The sequence below is a fragment of the Urocampus carinirostris genome, chromosome 4 (assembly GCF_059441175.1).
Source record: "Urocampus carinirostris isolate Australia breed hairy pipefish chromosome 4, RoL_Ucar_1.0, whole genome shotgun sequence".
NCBI classification, from domain to species: domain Eukaryota; kingdom Metazoa; phylum Chordata; class Actinopteri; order Syngnathiformes; family Syngnathidae; genus Urocampus; species Urocampus carinirostris.
This window is the reverse complement of record NC_142352.1, coordinates 36,762,530-36,784,529: the sequence shown is the minus strand read 5'-3', so window position 1 is coordinate 36,784,529 and position 22,000 is coordinate 36,762,530. Positions and strand designations below refer to the sequence as shown.

At 39.1% G+C, this 22,000-nt stretch overlaps 2 protein-coding genes across 2 annotated transcripts in view; one reads left to right on the top strand and one right to left on the bottom strand.

Annotated features, from left to right (window-relative positions):
- The window catches only part of ipo7 (importin 7), a 28,615-nt gene extending 23,308 nt beyond the window's left edge, over window positions 1-5,307 (bottom strand). Inside the window, exon 1 of the mRNA XM_088334419.1 lies at window positions 4,831-5,307. Within this exon, the coding sequence (XP_088190545.1) occupies window positions 4,831-4,914 (84 nt within the window). The 5' untranslated portion in view covers window positions 4,915-5,307. The remainder of the gene's footprint in view (window positions 1-4,830) is intronic.
- A 4,324-nt stretch (window positions 5,308-9,631) lies between these two features.
- tmem41b (transmembrane protein 41B) lies at window positions 9,632-21,648 on the top strand. The gene is made up of 8 exons (XM_088334418.1): window positions 9,632-9,882; window positions 10,145-10,295; window positions 13,541-13,658; window positions 14,458-14,586; window positions 15,021-15,114; window positions 15,446-15,550; window positions 17,298-17,436; window positions 19,307-21,648. Exons 2-8 carry the CDS (start codon window positions 10,199-10,201, stop codon window positions 19,474-19,476), a joined length of 852 nt encoding a protein of 283 aa, XP_088190544.1. The 5' UTR covers window positions 9,632-9,882; window positions 10,145-10,198; the 3' UTR covers window positions 19,477-21,648.
- Window positions 21,649-22,000: the final 352 nt, after the last annotated feature.

Genomic DNA, 22,000 nt, shown 5'->3' with positions numbered 1-22,000 from the left:
CCCAAAACTTAAGGAGTATAAATGTACTCCTTCACATTTACTTAAACAAGTTTGGGGAAATTTTGAGTATCTGTACCAAGTTACTACCCACCTCTGCGCATAGCTCATTTGTTCTGGTCAACCATTTTTTATATCAGTGTCAGCATGCTACATCCAGATTCTGATAGAAGAGCAGGAACCAGAAATGATTGCTAGCATTTGGGTTGCCAATAATTCCAAATCACTTGATAGACATCTAAGAAACCCTAGAAGCAGCTGACATACTGGATAGAGAGTTGCATGTTTACATTGCTGCTTATCATTGTGATTGAACGGGGACTTTATGGCTATCAAAGCTTGGTTTGGGTACAAGCTGTTAAACGAATGATCCAACCCAACTTACGAAGACAAATGTTTACTGATCGGCAAACAGGTTACAGTTAAAAAAGGGACTCCAGGAGCTAATTTCAGACTGGAAATGGCACATTTTCAGCTTGGCTTTAAGGCATGTCCGGCGGTTGCATTGCACTCAGTCAGGTTCTTGCTCTGCCCTGCCCTCACCCCGTAACATTACTTAGAAGAAAAAAAGTTCATTTGACCTATTTATAAAAAAAAAAAAAAAGCCTAATCACAAAAATTTGACTCCTGACACCGACTACAGTGGAACCTCTGTTTTCGAACGCCTCTCAGTTCGAACAAATCGGAGTCTGACCAAAAATTGAGAAATTCTTGCTTCGCTGTTCGATCAAAAAAATTGGAGTTCGAATGCCGGTAATGCGTGAGTGCGTACGCTAGGATGCGATGCTGAGCGGCGTACGGTTGTAGATCGCTCTTTTCGTGACCAACTGTTTTCGCGTGCGGACGTGCTTTGTTTTGCTTTCGCTTTTAATACAGGTGTACGAAGTGCTTTAGCCCCTAATTATGCCTCCGAAGAAAGTCAGTGCAAGCAGCAAAGTTGCTACAGGTGAAAAAAGAAAAGTAGTGCGTACAACTATTGCATTTAAGAAAGAAATAATAGCAAAATATGAAGAAGGTGTGCGAGTGTCTGATCTTGCTAGGGAATACCCCACCGTCCACCTGTGCATTCTGCTGACCACCACAAAGGTAAGAAATCCTATTCATAATTCTCTTTATCCTTTTTTTAAATTTTACACGCTCGTGTTCGCGTAATCTTTCGTACGGAAGATTACGATAACGCGAACGTACGATTAGCCTGGGTTAGCTTTGTTTACGTTCAACATTCAGGGTGTTGGAACAGACCCCCCTTTCCAATGAACCGCTCACCACTTGTGGAGACCTGGGTGCTAAATGACTTGTAAACAACCTGATTTTTTTATTTTTACACGTTCATGTTAGCGTAATCTTTCGTACGGAAGATTGCGATAACGCGCACATACGATTAGCCTGGCTTAGCTTTAGTTTACGTTAAACATTCAAGGTAAACATCCAGGGTGTTAGAACGGATTAAAACGATTTACATTATTTTTAATGGGAAAAATGATTTCGGTGATCAAACAATTCGGTTTTCGAACAGTGTTAAGGAACGGATTATGGTCGAGAACCAAGGCTCCACTGTACTTTCGTTTGAGCAGCCAATAACATAGCAGCGTAGAACCATGCCAACTTTCAACAGTATCGGCTGGATCCATCCAGTATGGTTGACCGTTTAGATTTTTTTTATGCTAGTCTAACAAAAAAACATCAATATCAGAACCATGTCACTGATTTCGGATCAACTCCAACAAACCAAACACTATTTTTGTGTTTCCCATAGAATTTTGGGCAAGCCATATGGGTAGACAGTCTAAGATTATCTAGGGGAATGCACCCTGAAAGACAAATTTGACATTTTAAATTCAAACGCATTGATCTGATGCTTTTTGTAGAGCACAAACAAGAAGCTAGATCTTTGATGGATGTGTGCCATTGTAAACTATTGAATCGTAAATACACAAGTTATGAGAGGAAACAACGCAGCAAAGTCACACCCACAAAGCATGGGAAACAAAACAGGAATTTGATGTATAATAAAAATCTGCTTGTCATTTAGTTAGACTAATAATAACCAGTGTTGTTCTGATACCGACGCTTTACGATTTTAGGGTATAGCAGCCGTGTGCCAACAGACCAAATTACCAAGATTAGTTTTAAACATAAATCTATGTAATACAGAAACCCCTCGCTACTTGGCGTTTCAGTTAGAGCTGGTTAACTTCTTTCATATTGAACTGTGACCACTCTTCTTTCTTCATCCCACCAAGAAAAGTTTGTCACACTCCTTTCGTCATGACACCTAATAGATTCTCCCCCTTTCTCCCTCACTTTCCACCTCCCTCAGTTGGCAAGTCCGCTCTAATGAAGGCCGCCCAATAAATAAGGAAAAAACCCACTGGATTTTCACTTTTCACGGGTGGTTCTGGTCCCAATTGACCCACAAAATTGATATCCGTATTCATCAGTGATTAGATAAATTGAAGAATTAAATACCAGCACTGCTGCTTTTGTGATTGTTACTATGACAGGCTGTTGGTTCTTCTTTGATGGTTTACAGGAAGTTATTGTAACATGAAACGTATAAAAGGTGCAGTTAGTAACAGTGTTCACTGAAGAGATTTCGTACTATGAGCAAATTTTTCTAGTTGCTTGCAATGCATGTTTTTACTCTGTCGAAAATGCCGACAGTGCAATGAGGCGCTGGGCAAGTTTTCTCGACAGAACGCTTGCCGCAAACCTTTTTTTCCTGGTAGCCTGGGGGTAAAAAAAAAAATTCAGCTTGGGAAAAATGAGAGACTGGCCAATGTCACATTTACCCAGTTGTCTAATCACAGTGCAGGCGGGGCAGGACAAACAGAAAAAAACAAATGTCATCTTTGCATTTCTGACAGAGATAGATGCATAGCACAAAAACCAACCATGGCGCGTGCGATCGTTAAAATTAGAAATTATGTTGATGTTAAATTAAGTTACTTTTATTAACTTTGCATCTATATCTTTGAAATGATATTTCTGAATACAAGTTAATAATACAAGATTCTTGCAGAGGCAATTATAACCTGGTGTCCTGCCAGAATTTTCCTACAAATGGGAAACACTGCTATTTTCATTAAGGATATGAGACCATTATTTGACAGCAATATCAGATTACTAACCCTGACCAATGATTATATGTTTTTGCATCAAAAGCTCATTAGGAAAGGTCAAAGCAGACTTTACTTCCTCAGAAGGCTGGCCTCCAACATCTGCAAAAAGCTCTTGAAAATATTCTATGAGACAGTTGTGCCAAGCGCCCTCTTCTATGCGGCAGCGTGTTGGGGAGGCAGCGTCATGAAGAAGGATGCCTCTCGTCTCAATAAACTGGCGAGGAAAGCGAGCTCTGTTGGGGGCACAGAGCCGGACAGCCTGACAACAGTAGCTGAGAGATGGGCACTGGAAAAGCTGAGGTCAATCATGGACAATACGTCACATCCACTACACAGCATTATATCCAGACAGAAGAGCAGCTTCAGCGACAGACTGCTGTCACTGTCTTGTACCACGGACAGACTGAAGAGATCTTTTCTTCCTCATGCCATGAGGCTCTATAACTCCAACCGGCAGAGTAAAGGCCCATATTAAACCACACCCCCTACATTGCATATTACCGTACTTTTATTGCAGTGTGTATATTATGTAGCACTATTTAAATACTCTATACAACACGCTACAGTGGTTATTAGCACGTCACATTGTGTATGTGTATATTGTATTCCTTTTGCTTTATTATTGTATTGTTCTCAGCGAAGGGATGCTGCTGGAAATGTGAATTTCCCTGTGGGGATGAATAAAGTATCTATCTATCTATCATTAAACTTTGTAGAAATGAGAAAGATGTGATCCTAACAGGAACAGTAAAGGACTCATGGTAAATTACTGATTCAGAGCAGCCTACATACACATCACGATAAACCTATTCACAGTCAACTCACTAAAATACCAGAAGACGGCAGGATTCATTTCCACAGAATGGACTATTCAATGTATTCACGGTAAAATAGGGCTAGCTTGAGTTTTACCATTTGCTAAATTAAAACTGCCATGTTTTGTATCGTGACAAAACTAGAGTGTCGACCCATTTTAAATACGCGATTAGCATAGAAAAACACCATAAGACTCACGAACCTTATTTTGATCGTTCTATGAACCTAACAGTTTGATAAAGAAACGAACGATTCAAAACCGCAGATGAGCCTGTTTTGCTCCTGCCCTAACAAAGATGTCAACCTTAAGTCGGCCCAACTCAAACAAATTTAACATAAATGACAATAGATCGTCACATTTAAATCTTGTAGATTACGAGAAGTCAGTCGCAGGGCGTACTTATAAAAATAAAACAATTCAAAGTTGAAGAGACACGCTCTGGGCTCGTCAGTGACACGTGAGCAAAGCAGCTAGGTATTGAAGCTCATCATTAGCCGAATAAGTTACATTTGTTTTCAGTGGGAATAATGGCGTCCTCGTCCCAAGTGATCACACTTCAACGTGGTTTACTTTTCTTACGGATACACACGAAGCTAAAATGTCCCTTTACACGAAAGGGTAGCTAGCTTAGCACGATTAGCCACACAGCTGGGTCATTGAGCTGGCGATGGAATAAGATCGCAGAACGGCTCGTTTGGTATTAAAGACCACTTGCCAATAACTCTCGCCGAAGTGTCATGTGGTGGGGATTATAACCGAATAGATCGTCGCAGAGACGAACAATAGCCCAACCGACGCCTTCGCAGTCCAACTATCGTGATGTTGCAAGCAGAGGCCTGACGCGAGAACGCGCCATCATCAGCCAGGAAAAAAGCCTGACTAGGAAGCATTTACCTCGCTGAGTTTCCTTTCCGCCACCTCTCGCAGATTGGGGTCCATAGTGCCCCGGAGGGCCTCGACCAAAGTATCGGGATCCATCGCTGGTGGGGAGTGAGGAAAAAAATGTTGCTATCTTGGCTCCGATTGAGGCTACTTCGGATGTCTTATCAGCTCCGAAGCACTGCGCACATGGACGCACAGCTCTCCGGTTACCCGGCGCGAAAGGAAGAAGCGAATGAAAGTACCCGGATAGATCAGCGCCAAATGTGCGCAACCAATTTCCGGCTGCACCCGCACACTTGTGGAACTTGTAGTTTTTGGTGCAATTTGACCAAAATAGTAATGTATATCAAAAAGCGTTTGTTTTGCATGATCTCCCCCACGATCAAAACCAAGAAAATTGACCCTGTATTTAAATTGTTGCAAATCAAAAACATTTTGAGCCCTGAATATTAGCAGTACCTCACATTTTTAGGGGGGACGGAGGGACTATTGGTTAACTGTGGGGAAATGCGCAACAGAACGATAAGGGACGACAAATGACACAAATCAAAGCAAATGATGTAATGTCCTTCATGATGCGACTGTAAAGTGTTGAGAGTAACTGAATGAAACCTTGAAGCAAACTACAGAGCGTGTATCAATCATACCCTTAAACCTCAGCCATTTGCTCCCTATATTATTGAATTTGAGAAGACAGACATAACAAAATTGTGATGCTTGATTGCTGTTAAGATTGTCGAGAGGGGTTTAAAGTTTGTTCAAAACTCACATTGTCATATTGAAATATAATATTGTGAATGTGCTTAATTGCTGGTGAGATTGTCATGATTGTTTTCTGTTATTAGTGTCAATAAATTTGCTCAAACCAAAAATTATTTGTTTGCTGTTATTAGTGTCAATAAATTTGTTCAAACCAAAAAAAAGACAGAGCTATGCCCTTGCACAATAGTATTGCCCTTTACACATTGGTTAACTGCTGTTAAAAGTGTTGATAAAAATTGTTCAAACCTCATATTGTTAGAACATGATATAAGGAAATTGTGAATGTTAAAAGTATCGATAATAACTCATATTGTTGGGATATGATATAACGAAATTGCTTAATTGATGTTGTAAATGTCAGAAAAAAATGTTAAAACGTCATATTGTCAGATATAACAAAATTGTGAATATGCTTGATTGCTGTTGAGATTGTCGAGAGGGGTTGTTCGAACCTCACATTGTTTGCTGCTGTTGGTGTCAATGAATTTGTTTGGACCAAAAAACAATCGCGGGACTTTGGCCTGGACAGATCTATTGACACTAACAAAGATGTTAAAAATGTCAGAAAAAAATGTTAAAACAGCATATTGTCAGACATAACGAAATTGTGAATATGCTTGATTGCTGTTAAGATTGTCGAGAAGGGTTGTTCAAACCTCACATTGTTTGTTTGCTGTTATTAGTGTCAATTAATTCGTTCAAACTGTAAACCGTATATTATTGAATGAATGAAAACTTTATTTCGAACCTTAAAATAAAAACAGGACAAAAACAATGAGTCAACAACAAAATAATGTTACATGACATGTTCGAAAAGGGGTAGTCAGAAGCAGATGCTTATTTTCCCTACCCCTTTATTTGATTGCAATACTCCTTACTCGGGGGTAATAAACCATCCATCCATTTTCTGCACCGCTTATCCACAGTAGGGTCACGGGGGTGCTGGAGGCAATCCCAGCTGTCTTCGGGCAGTGGGCAGGGGACACCCTGAACTGGTTGCCAGGCAGTTGCAGGGCACACAGGGACAGACGATTCGCTCGCTCATTCACACCCAGGGTCAATTAACCTGACATGCATGTTTTTGGAATGTGGGAGGAACCGGAGTGCCCGGAGGAAACCTACGCAAGCACAGGGAGAACATGCAAACTCCACACAGGAGGTTCGATCTCATGACCTCAGAACTGTGACGCACACGCGCTAACCACTGCTCCGCCGTGCTGCCAGGTAATAAACCATAAAAACACAATCCGGAACCGATCTAATCACAGCATGTAGGTAGATAATTTGGGCAAATAATTTTATTTTAATAATTATGTTTCCAAACAAAAAGTCAAGTCAAGTCATTTTTATTTGTATAGCTCTAAATCACGAAGAGTCTCAAAGGGCTTCACAGATTGTTACACTATATTACACAAACTATTTTCAACCGACAAGAGGAGTAGGTTATTCGTATGCAATGGAGTAGAAGTGAGTTTTAAGTTTAGATTTAAACATTTCCACTGAGGTTGCAGATCGAATCTCAGGGGGAAGAGCATTCCACAGCACCGGTGCCCGGATGGAGAACGCTCTCGAACCAGCAGAAGACTTCTTTGCTCTCGGGATCATCAGAAGACCAGCACTCTCAGATCGTAGGCTTCGGACCGGGACATAGTGGCAGATCAGATCTGAAAGATAAGAGGGAGCAAGTCCATGTATGATTTTGTACAATACTAAGAGAACTTTGAAGTCACATCTTTGGCTAACTGGGAGCCAATGCAGGTTAGCCAAAATCGGTGTTATGTGATCGTACTTTTTTGTCCTGGTTAAAAGCCTCGCTGCGGCATTTTGTACTAGCTGAAGAGACTTGATTCTGGACTTCGGGAGACCGGAGAGTAGTGCATTGCAGTAATCGAGACGGGAGGTAACAAATGCATGAATTATTGTTTCCGCATCAGACTGAGACAGTATTGAACAGATTTTAGCAATGTTGCGAAGATGGAAGAAGGCAGTTCTAGTAATTTGCTTTACATGCATCTCAAAGGATAGATCAGGGTCAAATATGACACCTAAATTTTTAACTGAGTCACTCTGTGTGATGTGACATTTGTCAATGTTCACAGCAGTTTTTGAGAATAAGTCCCGGCATTTAGAAGGACCAATGACTAACATTTCGGTCTTTTCAGAGTTAAGACGCAAGAAATTGAGTGACATCCACTCTTTTATCTCAGTGAGACAGGCCTCCAAATTTCCACAGTTTAGTGTGGAAGATTCCTCCAACGGAAGATATAGTTGAGTGTCGTCTGCGTAGCAATGGAAGCTGATATTGTACTTGCGAATAATATCACCTAATGGAAGCATGTAAATGTTGAAAAGTAGGGGGCCGAGCACTGAACCCTGCGGAACACCGCAGGTAACATTAAAGGGCTCAGATGTCGTTTCACCATATTTAACACAGTGCGTCCTATCTGAGAGGTAGGATTTGAACCACGAGAGGACGGCTCCTGAGAGACCAATCCATTTTTCCAACCGTTCTAGTAGGATATTGTGGCGCACTGTGTCAAAAGCAGCACTAAGATCCAGCAGCAGCAAAAGTGATGAAGCGCCAGAATCCATTGACATTAGGAGATCATTTGTTACCTTGATCAGAGCTGTCTCAGTAGAGTGGTTAGCCCTGAATCCTGATTGCATGGATTCAAAAAGGTTATTCTCCGGTATGAAAGCATTCAGCTGCTGTGCCACTACTCTTTCGAGTACTTTAGAAGGAAAGGTAGGTTTGACACAGGTCTGTAATTACTTAATATTTCTGGATCAAGGTTGGGTCGTTTCAGTGTGGGTTTAATAACGGCGGACTTAAAAGCTGCTGGAACTACACCTGAGGAGAGTGATGTATTTATAATATTTAGAACTGAAGGCCCAAGGACGCTAAAAAGACTTTTGATAAGTGAACCTGGGAGCGGGTCGAACTGGCAAGTTGTCGGTTTGGCCGCATTCACCACTTGTTTGAGATCATCAAGTGACAGTTCACTAAAACCGGCCATTTTCCCAGGGCAGCCACCCTGTCGTGCATCTGTAAATTTCAGTCCTTTAATACGTGTGGTACTAACAATATCTTTTGCAATTTCTTCCTGTATGCATTGAATCTTCTTAGTGAAGAAGACCATTAACTCCTGAGCAGAGTGTGTCGAACTGTCTGCGATAGGCTGTTGCCTTGTAAGCGATGCTACAGTGTCAAAAAGGGCTTTGGGGTTGTTCTTTTGAGACGCAATCACCTTCGAAAGGTAGGCCGATTTTGCAGAGGCAAGGGCCGCTTTATACTTTAACAAGCTGTCACACCAGGTTTGATGGAAAACCTCAAGCTTGGTAGCGCGCCATTTTCTCTCCCATTTCCTGCATTCTTTTTTAAGGGTTCTAGTTTCATCAGTAAACCAAGGTGTGCGTCTTTTAGGACGTGATTTTTGTTTTATGGGCGCTATTGAATCCAGCACACTAGTCAGGGTGGTATTGAACTCATTCATGAGTGAGTCAATCGAGCCATTGTATTTAGGAAAGGACGCAACTGCTCCAGGAAGGAGTTCAAAGAGCTCAGAAACTGTGCCAGTGCTTATATTGCGTCCGCTAAATCCCTCAGCTTTATTAACTCTACATTTAGTTAGCACCTCAAATGTCACTAAATAATGATCAGAGATAACAGTAGTACACGGTAGCACCATAATGTTTGAGGTTAAAACTCCTAGAGTCAGAATCAAGTCTAGCGTGTTCCCATTTTTATGGGTTGGCAAGTCAACCAGTTGAGTAAAACCAAATGCATCAATTAGAGAACTAAACGCAATAGTAAGTGAACTGTGTGGGGAGTTCATATGAATGTTAAAGTCTCCCATAATTATAATTTTGTCTGCATAGGTTACTAGTTCAGACAAAAGTTCAGCAAAAAAAGTATCAGTAATCGATCGGTATCAATCAATACTGTACCATGTATTTACTTGGATCGAATAGATACCAAAATTCCCAGTATTGGCCGCCCCTTGTACGTGCAACTATAGCTGTAGGGACCAATTTTTCCAGCCGGTACCGCTGTTGTCACTTAAACGCACTATGCACTGGAAGCGAAGGGGGAGCTAGTCCGGTGTAACGTGTCTGTCAACCACCGGGAGTGTGTCAGCATCTTTTCTCTGCCGGGTGCCGGTTAAATCGGCCCCTCGGAGGACATAACGGTGATATCCCAGAAAATGGCCACAAAGCGGAGGGATAGCGGATATGCCAGCAACTTGGTTTCGTCGCAGGATGAAGCTAAAAGAAACGCCACGGACACCATTGCATTTACAGGTAGGATCGTCGTGGGTAATATAACACATTAGTGCTCGCATTCAAGGCTTAAACGGAAACCCATAAGGATTTTTCGTGTTTTGAGGACTGCTTTGAAGTACAGAATTTACTTTTAGGCTTTCTTCTACTAATAAATGCAACTAATGGCAATTTGACAGCTCAGTTAGCTTAGCATCAGGGCAAAACCAGTGCCGTCACGATCAAGCAGCTTGTCACGTGACCATTAAACTCAATTCTATCTTCATTGGTCATATCCCTCAAGAGGGGTGACCGACAGCAAGACTAACAACACATACAAACGGTGATATCCCAGAAAATGGCCACAAAGCGGAGGGATAGCGGATATGCCAGCAACTTGGTTTCGTCGCAGGATGAAGCTAAAAGAAACGCCACGGACACCATTGCATTTACAGGTAGGATCGTCGTGGGTAATATAACACATTAGTGCTCGCATTCAAGGCTTAAACGGAAACCCATAAGGATTTTTAGTGTTTTGAGGACTGCTTTGAAGTACAGAATTTACTTTTAGGCTTTCTCCTACTAATAAATGCAACTAATGGCAATTTGACAGCTCAGTTAGCTTAGCATCAGGGCAAAACCAGTGCCGTCACGATCAAGCAGCTTGTCACGTGACCATTAAACTCAATTCTATCTTCATTGGTCATATCCCTCAAGAGGGGTGACCGACAGCAAGACTAACAACACATACAATTACAAAGAAAATAAAAGAGGCAAAAAACACAAATATTTTTGGACCATGGCCAACCCAAATGCCCAAACACCCAAACAAGTTGGGCACCTAAGTTGGTCATGCTTTCATACCTCCAGATGAAACAGGACACAAGAAAGCGGCCATGTCACTCGGGTCAGGGTGACACAACACACTCTTTTGTTCAACAGCAGGCCCCGGAAGCTTTCACTGGTTTACCCCTGCCGCATCATACAGGTGCCCTGCCCATGCCTTAGAACGCGCCCAAACATCCCACTATCCATTCATTCCTATCACTAACAATAGCTCTAGCTTTCACTAGATTTAGACCTCTTTTTCTGCAGTGCACTTATAACACCATCCATCCACGTCAATCACGGCCTTCCTCTTGGTCTCCTTCCATTGACTTCTGCTCTGTAAATCCTCTGAAACTCATTTGCCATTGTAAAATTTGCGAGTGTAGACGACGGGACTCGTGATCAGTGCCTGGTGTAACTAGATACAATTACTAGCTACTTAATTTAAAAAGTGAGTTTGTTACACCTCGGATTAGTGTCACCCAAAAGTAGTGCAATATTCATTAAGTAATTACAGGGAGACATATATGAATGTTACCATGAGTACATATGGTTCAGAAATAAAACGGAAATTGTTGAGCAATGCCTAAGCAGACCTAAGTGCAACAAGGGTTTGGTCCAGTATATATAGGACACAATGTCAACCACAGTTTATAGTCAAGGTGTCACGCTAACCAATTCCGTTTTGTCTGTAAATCGCAGAATAATCCTGTTTATGGAAGCTTACCAAGCATTATATCCTCATTGTTTAGATGCTTTATAATGAAAAGCCATACAACGAACTTTAAATACCCAGAAGCTCTAGCGAAGCACCTAGAGCAATTTGAATAGATGAGCAGTAGGAATGAACGGGGCTATGCAAAGGACAGGAAGCGCGCACTCCTTCTGGCCCAGAACCGTCTGCACTGGAGGTAAATACGTTGGTATCTCTGCAGTATTCTGTGACATATTTACAAAAGATCTTTGCTCACACCCTGTGTTGAAACCATTATTTAGGACAAAATGAGTCTCAACAATCAAGTAACTGGGGGAGGGAGACCAATTTTCAATGCTATATTTATATTGGTATGGGATACAGGCTCTGGCATCATTATTATTTCATAAATTTTATCAAATCATCACATGTCACACAGTGAAATAAAATGTGCTGAATAATGATCTCTTGTCTGGAGAGCGGGTTTGGCTGTTTTTTTGATTTTCGTTTCTTAAAATATATGGCGTGGCTCTCTCAAAAAAATAAAATATATTTGCTTTTATGGCTCTTTGGGTCAAAAAGTTTCCTGACCCCTGGCGTATACACTCACATTGAAGCGAACCTACAAAAACTGCTTAAAACTAGCCTATGATGAGATAAATAGAAAATGTTTACGCCAACTCGTGGAAGCAGTGTACCCTTCATATTTCTTGGCTTATGCAATCTTGAAAGATTGCAAACTAACACTTAGCTGAGACACTCCATATCCACTTTGACTTTGTCTTCAAACTATTCCAATATGTCCTTCTCCATTTTTGGGTGATGTCCAAGACATTTTCTTTTTTTTACTCCAGGCATGGTTTATTGCAAAAATAATCTTACAAAGGAAAAGGCCAACATTTAGCACACTCCTTCCTATTGAATTCCCCTTGTTTTGCGCTACTGGTGACCCACAACCAAATATGCACATATAAACTGCATGTCATTTCATGAGCAAATTAAGAATTGTCAGAGTTTAGAAGAAATTATAATTCATGGCCTGCTTTTAAAAAGTAGTGGAGTAACACAATATGATTGATGTAAGACAACAATAATAATAATAATAATTTCCTTTGTATTGTCATTCTTTGGAACAATGTACACAGAACGAAATGTCGATACACCTGACCCGTTGTAGCGAGCCGATGCAGCCGCAGCCAACAGAGGGCGCCGCCATTTTACCAATGTTATAAGACAATAGTTGAGTTACAAAATTTAATCTATAACTCATTACAGTACTGTTGCGTTCCAGTAATGTGTTCCTTTATAACGCGTTACTCCCAACACTGCTTGGGATGTAAATCTTAATGCGCTAGCATTAAGGATTTATATTATTAATACTTTATCTCACTTATCTATAATTTCATCAAGCTGCAAGGTTATTTAATAGACAATGATTTCCTTACATAATCTTTTTAACCCAACAACAAAATCTGCAATTTGGTATTTCTTTTAATTTAAACTTGTACTAAGATTAATTATTTTTTACATGTAGCTGAAGTAAACTTGATCATAATTATTATTATTATTATTATTTTTTTTTAATCAAAGAATAAATGTGAAATCCCTTTTTATTGTTTGCCTCATCTCAATGGAATGCCACACTTGCGGTCCAAAAGACCACAAACGATCCTAACAACCCATTTCATAACTTGTAATGACATACTCCCTCTGCTTGCCAACACTTTGTATACATCTTCTTGTTCAATCTTTGTTTGTCAGCTGGTGAGGTCTATGAGTGACTACTTTTATTTTCAGCTATGTTTTAGTGTACTACATATTTGATTTGTGCTTAATGCTGGAATATATTTTAAATACAACCTCAAACATTGCATCAATGGTTAATAAAGGTTGTAACCTGACAGTTTGAGCATGAAGAGAATGCGTTCACTTCAAAAGGTTTCCATGGGAACACCTGTCGAACAGTTTATGACAATTGGACAATGGACGGTCTATTTGGAACTGATAAACTTTATCTTCAAATGTTCCATCTTTGCTTTTACTGGTTAACAATGATGTTTTCTTCAAAATGAATATTTTTCTTATGACATGCATTTTTGAACTCCCAAATGAAAACATTTAAGCATATGTATTGACTTAATTGATGCAAATATAATTGTTCCCGTCTTTTCTTCACAGACAGCCATCACACCACAGGGAGCTCGACACGCATGTCTCTCTTCATTCTTCTTGCTATCTTCACCTGTTCCGCGTCATTTATGTACCTTGTCTATAGAAACTTCCCAGAGCTTTCAGAGTGAGTATTGAGCGGCTGTGAATTAAATGAATTAAGGTAAATTGGTTTTCAGTTGCGACACAAATGAAATTGACCCAAAAAATCAATAGCCAGTATTTCAAATGTGAAACAATTGCATTCTATTTATAGTACACTTCACATTACCAATTGCATTTAACTTTAAAATACAGTAGTATTGTTACATATAGTCTATAGGTTATCCAACCTTTTTGAAGCTGAGAGCTACTTTTTGTTACTAATAAGTACAAAGGGCACCCAGTTTAATATGCGATTTTCAAATAACAACTTATCATGTTAGTACTATGTTGTTACTATGTTATTGCCGGGTTAAATATTGGAAGTCGGGTTAAATACTCAGTCAACCACTAATAAAAAATATAATTTAACTACAAAGTTACAATGACCCAGCACCTGTGAGCTATTTTCAGAATAAGTCTGCGGGCACCTCAGCTGTCCTGAGGGGCAACTCATTAGATACCCCTGGTCTAGACTCTCTAGAAAAGACCTGGGCGCTCTGGTTCTCAAGGGCCGCATATCCTGCCCGATTTTTATAGGTTATTTTGTTCCAATACAGATGATTCCAATCACCAAGATTGTTAACAAGCTCCTGCCAGCTTGCTAACATGCTAAACATTGCTATCACCGGAGTTGTAGAAGATAAACCTCCAAAATCATTCAGGATATGCAGTCCTCGAGGGTGGGGGTGCCTAGTACTGCTCTAGAGCATTTCTAGAACTGTGACGTGAAGTGGAGTTTAAGTGAAGAGTAAAAAAATAAATATCTTTCATGTTTTTTCTAGTCATGAAATGGAGAAGATCAAGATCCCCAAAGACATGGATGATGCCAAAGCTTTGGGAACGGTATTGTCCAAATACAAAGACACCTATTACACCCAGGTGTTGGTGGCCTACTTTGCAACATATGTTTTGTATCCTGAGGTGGGAAAATCCCAATAGTTTGCATTATAGGAGTTATTCCTTTTGTCCTTTTCTCTGTCCAATCCACAGCCTCCAAAAAGTTATGAAGGGAAAAAATGTCACTCGCTATACAACAAAAACTTGAGCTGAGCCTGTGCAGAGGACTCAAGTCCTCCATTATTTAGATGCTTATGTCTTCCAACACCCCTTATCAAAAAATTTAATTGGGGGACAGAAACATCTAAAACCCAGTGGACTCGGTTCTCAAGCGCAACATATTGCTAACCCTGCTTTTGGAGCTACATAGTTGAGCAGTAAATGTCGGCATAGATGGCGTTATCCTCTTCTAAGAACAACTAATCTGTGATTTGCCTGTAAATGTTCATGTTTCTCTGTTTGTCTTTATTATACTCTCACATCTTAATGCCTTGACTACTTCCATTAGCCTTCAGACATTTGCAATCCCAGGATCTATTTTCCTCAGCATCCTATCTGGTTATCTTTATCCATTCCCTTTGGCTCTCTTCCTAGTTTGCTTGGTAAGTAAAAAAATGTAATAGTATCGGATTTACGTTTTCAATTTTGCTAAAGCCTTAAAGCTGCTAAAACGTTTTTGGTCTTGTAACTATTAAATAAATCCTTTAGGAATAAGGAAATCATTTTTTTACGCATTAGTGTTATGTGAATTATTCAATTCATTCAGTCAAATTAACATATTGCATGAAATAAGGGAATATTATTTTATCTATGTTTAGATTTCTTATTTTGTCCTCTGCCAACCAGTTACAAAATTTTGTCCCTCTCTTCTCCCCGTTCTCTCGTATCGGGTGAATTTAAAAATGCGGCTGTTATTTGTTTGTGTCAATGCAGTGCTCTGGTTTGGGGGCCTCCTTTTGCTACATGCTGTCTTATTTGGTGGGCCGACCCATTGTGTACAAATATCTCACAGAAAAAGCCCAAAAGTGGTCACAGCAGGTAAGAAAAATAATATTGAAATGGAATATTGGGGCAATTTGGGCTCACGACAACGAAATCCCCTTTGTCTATCATTTTTCCTTTTGCTTTGTAGCGTTTGTTTTTGATTGCACTACACAATACAGTGACATCCAGTGGTCAAATATTACAGAGTTCCCCTTAAACTAAATAAAAGACAACGAGAATCCTATACTGTACAACAAAATGTTTGAAAGGCTATCAGCTTAATAATCATATTGACAAATTAATGAAATATGCGTCTTGGGATATAACACTTATTGGGGGGAAAGACTAATTGGGGGATTTAATCTTTGTAAATGATCGCTACCATTCTGCACACTAAATGGAGTAGCACAGTTTCAAGTGGTGTCTTTAAAGTATAACTCAAGAAATGCATTTGTTATGTCGTCAAATTCAATTATTACTGTTTTTAACATACATTTTAAAAAAGAAATGTTTAAATGCCACAACATATTGACAATATTTATGGTTGGATAGAGCTTTTCTATTTAACAAGTCCTTCAAAATGATAAAACAAAAAGTCAGCCTCTGTGGTGTAATCACACGTTGTCAACTAGTGTGTTGAGACCTTGTCTGGTTTGGAGGACATTTTCCAATTTAATCTAAATGATGACAAAAAAATCTACTTTCATTGCTAAAACGTGGAAATGAATATCTGCAATCGTACGGGTTAGTAACCTATTTAAATGTTTTCATTTTTTGAACACATTTGAGCTGCTAATGAAAGCATACATAAAAACATCCATCCACTGGTATCTACTTTTCATTTTCAATATGGAGTATTTGTTTTTTATTTTTCTAAAACAAATCATTTTAAAATGTAGTAATTTTTTTTTCCGCTGGTATACAGCGAAGAAAATAAGTATTTGAACACCCTGCTATTTTGCTATTTCTCCCACTTAGAAATCATGGAAGGGTCTGAAATTTTCATCGTTGGTGCATGTCCATTGTGAGAAAGATAAACTTTATTTACAATCGACGGAAAAAAAACCTGTTAATGTTTGGCATTGAATGTGCTACTATTTTAACAGTTTCGTAAACATAGCTTTATATCTGAACCAACTTACCACAAACATAAACAAACTCATGTGGGAGTTATGAATAAAAACATACATGCCTTGATGGTCACACTGCTAATAGATTAAAAAAAAGAAATACAAAATGAGTTTTAGCAGTGAACGTGCATTATCATCTGATCATATTAATAGACTGGGCCTACTGAAGCTGAAAAAAAATACTGCACAATATTGTCTGTGATTGAAATAAGACCGGATGTCAGCTCTTTTACACCTTTACTGCATTCTGTATTAAGTAAAATTATAATAAAAATTTTTGATAGAAATGAGCTGGAGAGTTGTTGTTGTTTTTTACATACTCGTAAATTTACGGCGGGCCAGATAATATTCATTGGGGATCTGGCCAGGTAGGTGGTATGTTCAACATGCTGCATTACATCGACAATTCAAACAATAAAAACAATAAAGTGGAATTCAAGATTTTTTAATTAAATTGTTATTTGGATTAAAAGTCTGAGAAACATTGATCTTAAGAATTTAAAAATTGTCTTGTGCTGAGACCTAAAAAAGTGGAAGAGAAACCACATTTCGCTCCGATTAAGGGGATGTAATGCCTGAACATTCGGAGACAACTTATTTCTCTATCCAACTTGTCACGAATTGTGTTTTACTTAATGTTCATCATTTAAAATGTTACTTTTCACTGGCAGGTGGATAAACACAGAGACCATTTAATCAATTACATCATTTTCCTAAGGATAACTCCTTTTCTTCCCAACTGGTTCATCAACATCACCTCACCTGTAATCAATGTACCTTTAGGAGTTTTCTTCATCGGAACATTTTTGGGTAAGTTAATTATTTCTTTTTGCACAGGGTTCATCCAGGTAATGGAACCCTTAAAAATGCATCAATTTTATTATTGCGTTTCAAGGTTTGAAATCTGCTAGAAAATTTGGGTGAAGTGCTTGTAAATGCTTGACATTTTTGCCATGTTTTTTGGGCACTCCGACTCTGTAGACTACGCGTTAAATGAAGAAAGATAAAATGAGTCGGCTGAAAGATGACGCTGACACTGCTCCCTTGTGGCTTCACGTTATCATTTAGCATTTCTTATTTTTGTATGTTTACCAGCAGCTTTTATTAGCTTGTGTGCCATCGTCGTCATCGCCCCCTACGTGTGGTGGACAGGTTATAAGACCAAGATGCCGGGAGGCTTCCATCTCAAACAATGGCTAGAAAAAAGGAAAATACAAACAACGGCTAAAACATGGAACAAATCCAAGAAACATTATGCTTTAAAATATGCACAAAAGAGTTTCAACTCTTCTCATTGGGAGATTTGGCGCTCTCCAGTCATATTAAAGTAAATACACAAAGATGACTAGCTTTACTATAATGTTATTTTCTAACCGTTTGCTACATTATACACCTAAATAGGGCACTATGAAATGCATCCTAGGGCAAGGATTACGAATCAATTATGGAAATTAATAATTAGGCAATGTGAAAAAATTGTGTAGCGTTTCCCATTGATAAATTGTAATGGGAAGAACTAAAAATGTGAGCTACTTATTACCATCATTCTTATCAAAAATATTTATACACGTATTGTTCAGATCTAAAATTCATATGTCTTGATAGATTAACACGCAGGATTAAAAAATGCATACGTAAATGGAGGATATGTTTTGGGGACCTGAAACACACGTGTGAAGATTGCTTACATTGAAAAAAAAAAAAGATCGCTTCTGTAAATTGGGAATGTGGTTTTTAAAATGCATTAAAAAACACAGATAAAACATAATAAAATTAATGAATTAAAATAAGGTAAAAGTGAAGAGTGCAGATGGAACCCTTTCAGTTGTATGCACAGTTGAACAGAGCTGTTTTCAGCCTGGACTTAAACATTGTCAGAGTAGACGCCTGTCTGACGTCATCAGGAAGACTATTCCAAAGTTTAGCTGCATGGAACTGAAACGCAGCTTCACCCTTTTTAGTCCTAGCTCTGAGCACCAGCAGAAGGCCTGTCCCTGAGGTTCTCAGATTCCGAGATGGTTCATATAGGACCAACATCTCACAGATGTACCGTACTTTGGTGCAAGACCATGAAGAGACTTATACACCAGCAGAGCTGTTTTAAAGTCTATTCTCAGGGCGACAGGAAGCCAGTGCAAAGACTTGATAACAGGACTAATATGGTCATACTTCCTGGTTCTAGTCAGGCCCCGAGCAGCAGCATTCTGGATGTTCGGCAGCTGTCTTACAGCTCGTTTAGAAAGTCCAGTCAGAAGGCCGTTACAGTAGTCTAACCTGCTAGAGATAAATGCATGGATACGTTTCTCTAAGTCTGGTTTAGACAGTAAACCTTTGATTCTGGCAATGTTTTAGAGATGGTAAAAGGATGATGATGTTATGGATTTAATGTGGCTATTAAAGTTTAAGTCTGAGTCCATTATTACCCCGAGATTTCCAACCTGATTTTTAGCTTTTAAACAAAGTTATTCCAGATGACTGATATAAACACACACACACACACACACACACACACACACACCACATTCCTCTTTTAATTGCACTGGAGAAACTAGAAAATTGGCTTTGAGAGTCCTAAAGTGCTTGAATTTGGCCTAAGAAAAGGTGTACAAACCTGCATGTCATGCTGAGATAACCTGTGGTAATAAGTATTTTTGATTTCAATTGTATTTGTTAACCACAGGTGTGGCGCCGCCATCTTTCGTGGCCATCAACGCAGGTACAACTTTGTACAAACTGACCACCGCCGGTGAGGCCGTGTCCTGGAACTCTCTGGCTGTGCTTGCCATCCTTGCTGTGCTCTCCATATTGCCTGTCTGCTTCCAGAAAAAGTTGCAGCAAAAACTAGATTAGACCACAAAAGAAATAAAACTCAGCAGCTGGTAGACAGGTTGACCCCAACTAACCGTAACAATGCCCCTCATTTCCAATCTTTAAATCTGAGGAATAGGCGCCTGTCACTCATGATGCTGTGCTTTTTTTCCCGAGTGGAGGAGGGATTATTTTTTTCTTGGCAGATACTGCGACGAACATGACTCAACAGCATGGTCTGAACATCCCCCCCCCCAACGGTTCACACATGCCTAACCTTATTTTTCATGCCACAGTGTGGAGAGCCTCTCAATGTATGCCATGTTTATGCTATGATTGAGATAATATCTGGTGCACACAACAGAGAGCTCCCGCCTTTCATTAACTTTTCCCAAAATGTATTGGATTGTTTTTTTCTTTTGCAAACATAATAACAGTACAAACAACAATGAAAAACACACAGGAGAGCTTTCGCAATAAATCGTAAGATGTTGTAATATCCACATTTAAACTTACATTAAAAGAACAAAAATACAAAGAAAGCTTTTTGGCATGCACAAAACAATTTTCGGGCGGACAATAGAATGTCATCCATATTTGCAAGATTTTCTGGCATGCACCCGCAAAATTGATACTTGCTACTTTTGGGTGTGTCCAAAAACATTTAATGCTTTTAAAAACTATTCATCTTATGTAAATAACTTTCTCGTGTGCAAGAAAAATCGACTGGTGCATACACACACACCAAAAAAACATAATTTAGAAAAATAAGAAATTTCGTTTGTACAATTTTATTTTAGGAGGATTTAAAAGCAATACTTTTACAGTGCCTTTTTTGCACAGTGTTGTATCTTCACCAAATTTAGTGCTCAAAAAAGCAAGATATTACTGATATTTTTTATTTGTAAACGAATGGACAATGAAGCACAACTTCTACATCTAAATGTAAACGGGAAAAAAAGGATTGGCTTACCTTATCTTTTTTCCTCATGTATTGCTGAGTTATCGAATCAAGATTATTGGCGTAGACAAAAAAAATCAAATACATCTATTGTTTTGGTTTTTTTCCCGGCTTGGCCTCTGTGCAATTTATTTCAAACCACTGTGGCCCGTGACTCAAAACGTTTGTAAACTCCTAATCTACACCATATAGTGGTGCCCATTTTGCAGATGGGTAGAAATAAAATGGCATCCCCTTCAGAGTGAAAGGAACCTCTATGGAAATTCCTCCCAATGAATGGCATCACATCCCATATGCACAAACTTTTGAAAATTCTTCAAGTCTTACTGTGTTTTTTTTCTGTTTTTACTGCAACTTTGTCAGATCTATGTTGAAACTGTTTCGTCATTTTTTTATGACCTGGTGCTTACTTAATCAAAAGAGGGAATTAAAATGCACCAGAGGGTAAACTAATATGTTGATGGTTGAGAGTTGACAGTAAACAACAGAGAAATGCTTTTTTTGTTATGTTTTTTTTGTAAATCCCCGCCTGTTTTCAACATGTTTTAAAAAATGAGCAGAAGGATTTCGGGCTCCACAACATATAAATTTACAGGGTGGATTTTTAATCCCCACCCATTTTAAACATTTTTTTAAAAATCAAACAGAAGGATTTCATGTTCCACAACAAAAACATTTACGGGATGAATTGTCAAGTCACTGAAATACCCTGCAAGCTGCCAATTGGTTAATGTGCACATTTTATTTGCTACGGAATTATTTTTTTGTGTGGAATGCTCGGACATTTTTCTCATCACAATGAATTAAAAAAAAAAATATATATATATATATATATATATATATTGTTTCATAGTATGGAAGTTCAGTCCCCTGCTCATGGACTGAATACTGGTGATTTTCATGAAGGAAGGCTCCGTTTTAATGACAGAAAACTGTTGAATGGTTTAAATATTTTTATTTATAGCATTTTAAGAGCGTTTTTTGTATTTCTGTTTGCCGACAAAATGTCTCAGCACAACATGCTAAATACTGTGATATGTTCCAAAAACTGGACTTTGCCTGATGAGACAAACACGCAAGTTGATAAATCATCTGTTTTGTGTGAATGTAATGAATGAACATTGTTCTTCATTTATTCGACAACAATGTGTCAGGTTGTTACCATATTTGTTTCTCGACGCCATTGAAAAGTCTTCATTTTACAGGGTAATTCAAGTGATAAATGAAATGTCTTAATAAAACTATTTCCTTTATTTCTACTAGCATCTACCATTTTGTATTCAGAGTAACAGTTCGAATATATAAAGCGTATTTCAAAATTTCTCAGCTGGTTCCATCCATCCATCCATCATCTGCACCGCTTATCCACAGTAGGGTCGCGGGGATGCTGGAGCCCATCTCAGCTGTCCTCGGGCAGTGGGCAGGGGACACAATCAACTGCCAGTCAGTCACAGGGCACATAGAGACAGACAACTCACTCGCTCATTCACACCTAGGGACAATTTGGACCGGCCAATTAACCTGTCATGCATGTTCTTGGGGTGTGGAAGTGCCCGGAGGAAACCCATCCAAGCACGTAGAGAACAAGCAAACTCCACACCGGAA